At 42.9% G+C, this 10525-nt stretch overlaps 1 protein-coding gene across 9 annotated transcripts in view; it reads left to right on the forward strand.

The window, feature by feature from the left end:
- Positions 1-10085, forward strand: part of CTNND1 (catenin delta 1) — a 51169-nt gene extending 41084 nt beyond the window's left edge. For 4 of the 9 annotated variants that reach the window (XM_042904656.1, XM_042904655.1, XM_042904654.1 and 1 more), the window contains 11 exons: positions 447-600; positions 997-1014; positions 1458-1526; positions 2356-2483; positions 2586-2736; positions 3222-3414; positions 3759-3873; positions 4422-4509; positions 7663-7725; positions 8525-8628; positions 9404-10085. In XM_042904656.1, coding sequence (XP_042760590.1) covers positions 447-600; positions 997-1014; positions 1458-1526; positions 2356-2483; positions 2586-2736; positions 3222-3414; positions 3759-3873; positions 4422-4509; positions 7663-7725; positions 8525-8628; positions 9404-9415 — 1095 coding nt within the window. In that variant the 3' untranslated portion in view covers positions 9416-10085. The other 5 variants (XM_042904657.1, XM_042904662.1, XM_042904659.1 and 2 more) reach the window with 5 other exon arrangements.
- The last annotated feature ends 440 nt before the right edge of the window (positions 10086-10525 follow it).

Consider the following 10525-nt stretch of genomic DNA (forward strand, 5'->3'; position numbering starts at 1 on the left):
GTGAATTCCATTCACAGCAACCATGAGGCACCGGGAGTGCAGACCTACCATCTCAGGCTTTCAGATGACCTGAGGTATCTGTACCAGCTCCTGTTCCCTAAAGCAGATGTTCACCATGGTTTTCTTTAGAATTTCCTTCACCTGTATAATCTATTTTAAAGCTGTTTAGCTATATTTCCAAGGTTCTATATTTTCCTAAGTAGGAAAAAGGGTGACCCTCGGTTTTGTGTCACACACCAAATGGTGGCAGAAACCTTCCAGTAGCCTGAGGCTGCAAGGATTTTGAGAGGCTTGGTGCACTTAAGAGGCTTTGTGAGAGATGACGGATTGGGCTATGCTTTTGGGGATCAGTATTTTAATACTTGGATCATGGAAACCTGTACTTGCTGGGAAATCACTATAGGCATTCTCCTCGCTCACCGAGCCCTTTATCTTGTGTCCCCAAGCTTGTGGAGAACTGCGTTTGCCTTCTTCGGAATTTGTCATACCAAGTTCACCGGGAGATCCCACAGGCAGAGCGTTACCAAGAGGCACCTCCCAACGTTGCCAACAATACTGGGCCACATGCTGCCAGTTGCTTTGGGGCCAAGAAGGGCAAAGGTGAGTTTTGGTTCTTTGTTCCTTGCTCTTTAATGTAGGATGGGAAAGGGAAGGAACTCTTTTAGCTTTAGGCACAAAATACTTGCTGAGCGGTACATGAGTCTGCCTAGTCAAGGATATCTCCTCGCTCTGCAGCCGCTTCCCCAGTGTCGTGTTCTCCATTCATGGCGGTGATCATGGTGGTGGTGGTGGTCATTGGTATCAGTTTGGGGGCAGTGAAGGACGAGAACTCAACTAATCTGGGGCCTTCTCCCCCATTCCTCCTTTGTGTTTCCTGTGTTTTTCTTTTCCTCCTTGCTTCCCTGCTTATTTGCCCACGATCCTGTTGACATCTCTCTCCTGCATTTTTCTTCCTTCATTTCTCTCTGCTTTCCACCTTGGGTGACGCACTGGAAGATGAGTGGTTCTCCAGAGGTGAGTGGAATCTTTTAAGGCGCTTATGGACTTCTAATTTGCATGCTTTGATTTTAGCTTCCCTAGTATTTCCTAACCCTTCCCTGTGGATGCATGTAGGAAAATTCAGTTGAGGAGGACCATTGAAACAAGTTCAGCTCTTTGGAGCTAATGGCTCATGGCATGCTATTTCTGGATAGCAGACCCAGGTATCAGAACTCAGGACAACAGCAACAACGGTGCTTATCCTTATCTTACCTGTCTGCTGCCTGTTTTCTGTCCTTGTTTCTGCACAGCCCCCTGCTGGGACAGCTTGTGGGGGGGGGACCTTGTTTTTTGTTTTTTTCCCCCCTCTTGATGTATCTCTGATCCAAAGATTTTGACTGAAGAATAAAAAGTACACTATGTGGACTCTTTCCTTTCTTAAACTTTTTCCCCTCCCCTCCTTTTTTTAATTTCCAAAGGGAAAAAACCCACAGAGGATCCAGCAAACGATACAGTGGATTTCCCTAAAAGAACTAGTCCTGCCCGGGGTAAGTTATCTTTTTCTTTTTAGTCTCCAGGGATCTCGGTCTCATATATATATACATAGTTCACAGACAAGTGTTTGGTAGCCTAACAGTAGACTCTGCAGTATGATCACTGTTTTCTGTCCTCCTACTCTGGGCATGGAATGATGGTGGAGCACTGGGAAACTGGTATTGTAGCAGTAACTTAGGAAAGATGGCTTGTTGTGGCAACTTTTCAGATTATTGGAGGATGGGTAGGGTCCTGAACCCATCTAGGCCAGAAACGGAGGTGCTCTAAGTAACCACTACTGTCCTTAGGACTGTAATTGTTCTAAGAAGCCTCTTTCTCACAGTTTGGGTGTTTATGTTTACCAGTACAGTGAGTTTAAAATTCACAGTTCTTCATGGATGTAAAAATTTTAGATGTTGTTAAATCTAGGATAGGCTTTGTACTTAGTCATAGTAAAGGTAGACCGAATGATTCAGTTAAGTTAGAAATAATTCACTTGAGATGAGGAATCTTTAACCCTGAGCGGTGTCAGTGGGCACCTGAATGCCCTGAGTGCCAAGGCCAAAGTAGACTGTGGAAGAGAAGAGACAAAGAGGAAAGAGAGAAAGGAGTTGCATACGAGTTGAGGTCTGTTCTGCTCTTCCCATGGATGAATTATTCTTAAGAAGGCATGGAATCAAGCCTCTGAGTTTGCTCTTGGGTGAGTGGGAGAGTATAGGGGGTCTAATGGTATAGGAGCATAAATCCATCAATCCAGAGTACTGAGGCTGAACTTCAACCAGCCAGAGCCTGGTGTTTAGGTCATGACTAGCATCCCCTGCTTTCCTGCCCTTTCTTGTGCAGGCTATGAGCTTTTATTTCAGCCAGAGGTGGTTCGGATATACATCTCACTTCTCAAGGAGAGCAAGACTCCTGCCATCCTAGAAGCCTCAGCTGGAGCTATCCAGAACTTGTGTGCTGGGCGCTGGACGGTGAGTACCTTTCAGAAAATAGACTTAGAGATGGGAGAACTTACCTAACTAGTTTGCCACCGTTTGTAATCTGTTCCACCTCTTCTTGTGTGTTACTTCCAGTATGGTCGATACATCCGCTCTGCTCTGCGTCAAGAGAAGGCTCTTTCTGCCATTGCTGACCTCCTGACCAGTGAACACGAGCGTGTAGTGAAAGCTGCGTCCGGAGCGCTGAGAAATCTGGCGGTAGATGCTCGCAACAAAGAACTGATTGGTAAGGAGTTGGATGCACACGGTTAATCTCAGTATCAGTACCAAGCCTTTAGTCTGGCAGATGCTAAATAGTTATTATTGCAGTGACTGAGAGGAGGGATCCTGGCTAGTCCTCCATAGTTTGTGGTTCTGAGGGTTCTAGTTTAATGGTTCTTAGAAAGACAAGAACTGGTAACTCTTCAAAACTAGAATAAAAACAGCTATTCTTCATTAAGCACTTGCTTTGTTAGTGGGCGTTGTAACATATTTGATATAAAGTATTCACATAGTTTCAATGTGACTAAAGGGGAGAATAAATAAAGGAGTAAGAAGGACCATATGTTCATGGCTCTTCTGATACGATAACCCCATAGCAAAATGAAGTTGATTCATGTGGACAGTGAATTGCACTTAATATGATTGACGCAAGTAAGTACAGTTTTAGGTTCCATATACTGGACTTGCTTTGTTCTCCCTGCACACAGTCCTTCTGTCTTAACGCTGTAGGTAAACATGCTATTCCGAACTTGGTAAAGAACCTGCCAGGAGGGCAGCAGAGCTCTTCCCAGAATTTCTCTGAGGACACTGTGGTCTCTCTTTTGAACACCATCAATGAGGTTATTGCTGAGAACTTGGAGGCTGCCAAAAAGCTTCGAGAGACACAGGGTATTGAGAAGCTGGTGTTGATCAACAAATCAGGGTGAGTTTAACACTGAAAATGACAACTGGAAGAGTTTGTGTGTGAGAGGGGAGTTACTAGGAAGGAGCGTTCCATGTTTGCTTTCTTATTTACATATAAAGTGTGAAGAGATAATGCTGTCTTAATGTTTTGTCTTAATGTTGAGCTATAAATTGATAACAGACCTGTTGCATCAAACATTTTTTTGTGTCACTGTTTGGGACACAGTACAGTACTTGGTGAATACTTGATCTTGCCCATTTTGGCATTTCTTCTTATGTTACATTATATTGGAGAGTACAGGCTCTCAGCTTCCTCCTTGGTCTTAACACCCAAATTCCATATCGTATTACTTTCCTCAAAAGGAACCGTTCAGAAAAAGAAGTCCGAGCAGCAGCACTTGTATTACAGACAATCTGGGGATATAAGGAGCTGCGGAAGCCACTGGAAAAAGAAGGATGGAAGAAATCAGACTTTCAGGTAGAGTAACTCTTGGGCCTGAGACTTGACCCTTTTTTCCCTTGGTTTCACGTAACACTTTTGTCTTTGGTTCCTTCCTCCTCACTATTGCCTTAAGTCCTGCTTTATCCCAAGTCTTTCTGAGTAAGGAGATCATTCAGTTTACTCCTTCCCCAAAAAAGAACGATGCTATGCTTCATTTGGTGCCAGAACAGCTGTGGTTCTCCTCGGTGCCACAGCATGCTGTCCATATTGGTGGGGACGAGGGAAGATGGCCTGTTTGACTTTTCCCCAGATGTGCCATAGCCCCTTGAAGGAATTTACTGGAAACTAGGTCACCTTCTGATAGTGCGAGTGTTTGGTACCTCTGTAATCTCCTGTTCAGGAACATAAACAGAAGCCACAAAACCCTCATTTGTTTCACTATGTAGATATTTAACCCATATGAGGTACCTTTTGGGAAGAGCTATATTTGGGAATAGGAACCTAAAGATCTGTGCCCATTGGGAAATAAAATATGGGTGAGTTCAGTATTCTGTGACATTGTTGCATTTTATGTTTGCTTCCAGGTAAATCTAAACAATGCTTCTCGAAGCCAGAGCAGTCATTCATATGACGACAGCACTCTCCCTCTCATTGACCGGAACCCAAAATCAGGTACAGTGTCTGGGGGGTGTACCCCTCTGCTTTTACTCCACCACGGCTATTCTTCAGTGGGCTTACTTCCCGTGGAATAGAATATGTATTTGTTACTGCATGAGCTAGTCTTTTGGTAGACGGTAATAATACTTTACCTCAGGATTGTACCACAGAGGCTGGTAGGCCTGAGCATTAGAAGAGAAAACAGGCAGTAGCCTGGAAGTGATCCTGTCTTTGCTTGCGGACTTACAACTGTTTTCTCTGTTTGAGAGATAATTGACATATATCATTGTGTAAATTTAAGGTGTACAACATAGTGCTTTGATGTATGTATATATTGCATAATGATTATTTTTTGGTTTTTAAATTTCCACATAATACCATGTAATATGTGGACTGTTGAAAAAATTAGAAAATTCAGGTAACTAGAAAAATAACAACAAAAATCACTTATTTCTGTTACCCAGAGATCACTGCTGCTATTTGTGGTTTTATCTTTTAAACACTTTTGCCGTGTGAGCAAATAAATTTTGCGCCCCAAAGATGAATTAGCGTATTTTATGAAACATTTTCTTTTTCATGAAAGTGTGTGCTGTAACCCTTATTATCTTGCTGACACTTGGCTTTTGCCTCCATCAGGGTTCTCTCTCTCTCTCTTTTTTTAAGGTTTTTATTTTGAGAGAGACAGAGTGTGAGCAGGAGAGGGGCAGAGAGAGAGGGAGACAGAATCCGAAGCAGGCTCCAGGCTCTGAGCTGTCAGCACAGAGCCCGACACGGGGCTCGAACTCACAAACTCTGAGATCACGACCTGAGCCAAAGTCGGACGCTTAACTGACTGAAGCACCCAGGTGTTCCAACATCGGGGTTCTTGTGATGTGGTGTGAGGATCCCCGTGTCTGTTGACATCTGTGCTGATTATGCAGAAGCAGTGGGAGTGTTTGCAGCAGCAGCTCTGGCACCAACCCCACACCACTAGCCGTCCTAGGCTTCGTGGCCATGCGCTCACAATGTAAAAAAGAGCCAGTTTCACTTGTTAGTGTACTTGATGGAGCTGTAAGAATTACTAATTTTATTGTTTGTGACCTTGAGCACACGTCTTTTTGAAATCTCCCGTGCTGATGAAATAGGAAGTACTTGGCGAGCCCTGTGCTGCATCCAGAGTGTGGTAGTGGACCTGGGGGAAAGCACAGGTGCTCTAGTTGGAGTTTCTGAGTGGACCAGCCACTCTTTTTACGGAATGCCATTTTTACTTGGGAAAAAATGGCAAGCTGTGGTTTTAGACTTGAGTATTTGCTAGACATTTTCTCAAAAATGAATGCAATGAGCTTGTCACTTTCAGGAAAAATAACTGACAGTACTTGTTGCCTGAATTTTCAAGTGAGAAACTTGTACCTGCCATTATGAGCCTGATAACACACCCATACTTAAAAGACTATTTATTTATTTATTTATGGCTTATTTTATTTATGGGGTGGGGACATGCAGAGAGAGAGAGAGGGAGAGAGAGAATCCCAATCAGGCTATCTATCTATCTATTTATTTATTTATTTATTTATTTATTTATTTATTTATTTATGGTTTATTTTATTTATGGGGTGGGGACATGCAAAGAGAGAGAGAGGGAGAGAGAGAATCCCAATCAGGCTCTATACTGCCAACACAGAGCCCGACATGGGGCTTGAACTCATGAAACTGAGATCATGACCTGAGCAAAAATCAAGAGTCGGATGCTTAATCAACTTTAATCAACTGAGTCACATGGGCACCCCAAAAGACATTTTAATCAAAACCAGTGGTGATAGTAATGAATGCGATTTTTTTTTTTTTTGATGTTGTATAATGAAATGTGTTAACATGTAGAAGATCTGCATTACTCTATGAACCAGTATTTTCCAAATGACTAGTGTGTGGTGTTTCAGAATCATGAATGGGTAACTGACCCATTCAAAGTGCAAGACAGACAAATTCATTTTAATTTAACAAAGTATGAAGAAGAGGTCATTCATTTGGATTCAGATTCTACATTACTGCCAACTTTAGAGAAACTCTACTTGCTCTTTAGAGAAATTCTACTTGTTGTGTATTAGTGTACTATCAAAGACTGTACACAATTACCTGAAAAAATTGTTGAAAATTCTTTTTCCAACTTTTTGTCTGTGGGAGGCTGGATTTTCTTCATATACTTCAACTAAAATAACATCATGACAGATTGAACACAGAAGTAGATAGGAAAATCCAGCTGTCTTCTATTAAGCCAAACTTTAAAGACATGTGCAAAAATGTAAAAAAAAAAAACAAAAAAAACAAAAAACCAAAAACAAAAACCCACAAACCTGCTTTTAAAAAACATTAAAATGTTAACATGGAATAAGTTTTTTTAACTTAAATGTTTATTTTGAGAGAGAGAGAGAGAGAGAGAGAGAGAGCGAGCACAGGGGAGAGGCAGAGGGAGAGGGAGAATCCCAAGCAGGCTCCGCACTGTCAGCATAGAGCCTGAGGTGGGGCTTGATCTCATGAATCATGACCTGGGCTGAAATCAGGACTTAGAAGCTTAACCGACTGAGCCACCCAGGCACCCTTATTTTTACTGTCAAAAAATATATATATTTAATTATTTATTTATTTATTTTTGAGAGAGGCAGACCAAGTGGGGTAGGGGCAGAGAGAGAGGGAGAGAGAAAATCCCAAGCAGGCTCTACACTGTCAGTGCAGAACCCAACATGGGGCTCGAACAGTGAGATCATGACCTGAGCTGAAATCAAGAGTCAGGTGCTGAACCACCTGAGCCACCCAGATGCCACCCTATTTTTTCTTTTAAGTGAAATACTTAAAATTTCTCAGTACAGGAAAATAGTAATATATATATAACTGACACCAGTGAATACTTTTTGGATCTTCATAATTTTTAAGACTGTGTAAAGGGGTCTGGAGACCAAATAATTTAACAAGTACTTGTTAAGAGTGAATGGTTGTTAAGAGTGAACGTTAGGGTTCCATTGGAAAGGGATCTCTTAAGTCCCATGAGGGCTTTGTCTAGTGCCTGGCACATAGTGGGTGCTCAGTAAAAATTTGATGGGAGGGAGGGAGGACCAACCAGAGAGCAATTTTTATGATGAGTATAGATTTTGAAGAGTTGGTTTTTGACCTGGATAACTTTCTGACTCCGTATAGATAAGAAACCTGATCGGGAAGAAATTCAGATGAGCAGTATGGGATCAAACACAAAATCATTAGGTAGGTGATTAATTCCTGCCTAAGGACACGGAGTTATATTTCATTGGGATGAGAACTGTCTGGCTCTGCAGTTTCTTTTCTAGCACCTTCATCATCCTGGGAGAGCATTCATTGGCTGGACATTTCTATTTGGAAGGATGTGAGGAGATTTAGTGAAACTTGATATATCTACTTTCTTCCACATTCCCACATATTCAAAGGTTCAAAAAAACCCCCAAATCTTCATTCACCCTTATCCCCACCCCCACTTACTGCAGAATAATGTTTGGGTCCTTAAACTGTTACCGAGTTTCACAGGCTGACCCCAGGCTCCCTCTCCATCTTCTTTCCATGTACTCTGTTTCAGCCCACCTGGTCTAATTTGCTATTTTGTCTCTTTACTCTACTTTTTAAATTTTTCTCAGAGCATACTTCCTACTGGAATGCCCTTCTTCCCCTTTGCTTTGCTAAATTTTCTTTATCCCCAGAGGCTTAACCAAGTCCTGTCTCCTTTGTTAGGTGCTTCCTGACTGTTGCAGCACCCCTACGCTCTCTTCTTAATTCCAGTACCATTTATAGACAGATCTCTTCTGTTTTGCTTTATTATCATATGTCATACTCTGTGTGTTTCATTTGTCTTCCCAACTAGATTCAAATTATTTTTAAGTCAGGGACCTTAAGTCAAGGACTAGAACTTAATGACTTTCTGGAGCATTTGACAAAGTTTACTTCCCAACAGGGGTGCCTAATTCACACTTATCTGTTTAATATGTATGGTACACCAGAAGGAATATCGTATTTCTTGTACTTTTTTCATTAGATAACAACTATTCCACACTGAATGAGAGAGGGGACCACAACAGAACACTGGATCGATCCGGGGATCTAGGTGAAATGGAGCCATTGAAGGGAACACCCCTGATGGTAAATTCTCTTTTATATACTCTTGTCCTTCTAAGGCTAGTTCTGTTTTGAAACCTTCATGTTTTGTGAAATGGGAAGAAAGTACCTAGTGAAAGACAGTATCCTTTTCTGATAGGGATTTTCAGGAAAAGTAGGAGTTTTGACTCCTGTTGAGATTTCTTGGGTCATAATTCTGCAACGGTCAGGTTAGGAGAAGGAAGACCATAAATGTATTGCTGATGTGACTAATGCCAATAGATCTATTCTCATACATTACTCTCTTCCTGTCCCTGCCCTTTCTTGAATATCTTGCCCTTTTCTTACTATTATCTTGTTTTGTTTGAGTTGACCAGTTTCGGGATTTTCCTTAGGTTTGGCACATACTCACGAGGTTTCTATTTCCTTACTCTCATACTAACAAATTGCATGTGTTCACAGCAGGACGAGGGGCAGGAATCTCTGGAGGAAGAGTTGGATGATGAGGGGGACCAAGTGTCTAACCCCTCCATGGTATGTCCTCCAGCCACCCCCAAGATCGTCCTTGAGGAAGGAGGTCCCTATGTGCCAGCAGTTTGCCAATCAAGCTGATCCAGTCGGGCCAGAGACCCTAGTCTCAGCCGCTTGGCGCTTGGGGGTGCTGCTTCTGTGATGATTGCCTCTTAAGAGGCTGGGACGTGCCTCCAGTGATCTGATTCTCCATTCCGTGCTGCTTTCCTCCCTCCGGATTTGCTCAACTGTCTTTTGGTTCTCCTCATTCCCAACCCTATTGACATTTCTTTCTCTTTTTTCCCTACAGCAGAAGATTTAGCACCACTGTCTGCGCTACATCTGGGCTTATAATATATGTACTTTTATTTTTTGGTGGTGAAATGGACTGATGATTTTTCCCTTTCTTCGCTGGACTGTTGTGCCAACTGCCAGGCTGCCTCCTGCCCTTATAGCCCTAAGTGGCCACCTTCTTCCTACCAACTCCTACCTTCTTCCAGTGAAGCTTAATTGTCCCTCCTCCCCCGTCCAGATCCCCTCCAGTTGCTCCCAAGAAGCCTGACTCAGTTATATGCATATCTTGAGAAACTGCTGCAAATTAGCTCTTTTTGCCAGTTCTCCCTGGAACTCTTGGCCTTGTGTGGAGGGAGGGAGAGAGTGGGAATCCTCACTGGAAGCTGTGGGAAGAATTGGAAGTTACATGCTGTCTATGCAGTGTCTAGCACTCTGATAAACTGATGATTCTTAATCAAGATTTTTTTTTTCTTGGTGGGGAAGGGACTTTTATTTTTTTTGGAGAATCGGAAGTGTGAGCTCTTCCCGTATTCCTGATGACTATTTTTGAATCAAAGAAGGCTGGCAACATTGGCACATTCCACCTGGCAAGGGCCCTTGAGTAAGTGAAGGTCTCCTAGAACTGAGATTAAGAAACCTTGATCTCATCTCCAGGCCAGGGACCACTGTGGACCTACAGACTCCATCTCTTCTCCAAGCCTCATGCCAACCCTCAGCTGCTGCCACTGCCCTTTACTAAGGCTGTCCTTAATCTTCCTCTCCCATCCTGTGAAATGTCTGCTGACTTGGCCTGGCCATTTGCAAGAGGCTGTAGAAAGAGGAGAATGTGTCAAGGAAGACTTTTTGGGTGAGAAGGATCAGAAAGATGTCTTCTGGGGAGGAGAAGAACCTCTAGCAGGAGCTAGTAGGAATGTACATGAATCAGTTAGTCTGAAACTGGCAGGAAGCTTTGAAGCTGGCTTCCCCCCTGCCCTTCTTTCTCCTTTTCTTACCCTTCTAGCTCTGTCCTCCCCTGCCTCTTCCCTGGATTGGTTGGCTGACAAAAGGACTTGATGTACATACTCCTGCCCCCTTTACCCTTAAAAGGTGGGGGATCGCCCCTGGATTTGCCTCTTCTTTGTGCCTTTGGCCTGGGGTG

Source organism: Panthera leo, chromosome D1, assembly GCF_018350215.1.
Source record: "Panthera leo isolate Ple1 chromosome D1, P.leo_Ple1_pat1.1, whole genome shotgun sequence".
Classification (NCBI taxonomy): Eukaryota; Metazoa; Chordata; class Mammalia; order Carnivora; family Felidae; genus Panthera; species Panthera leo.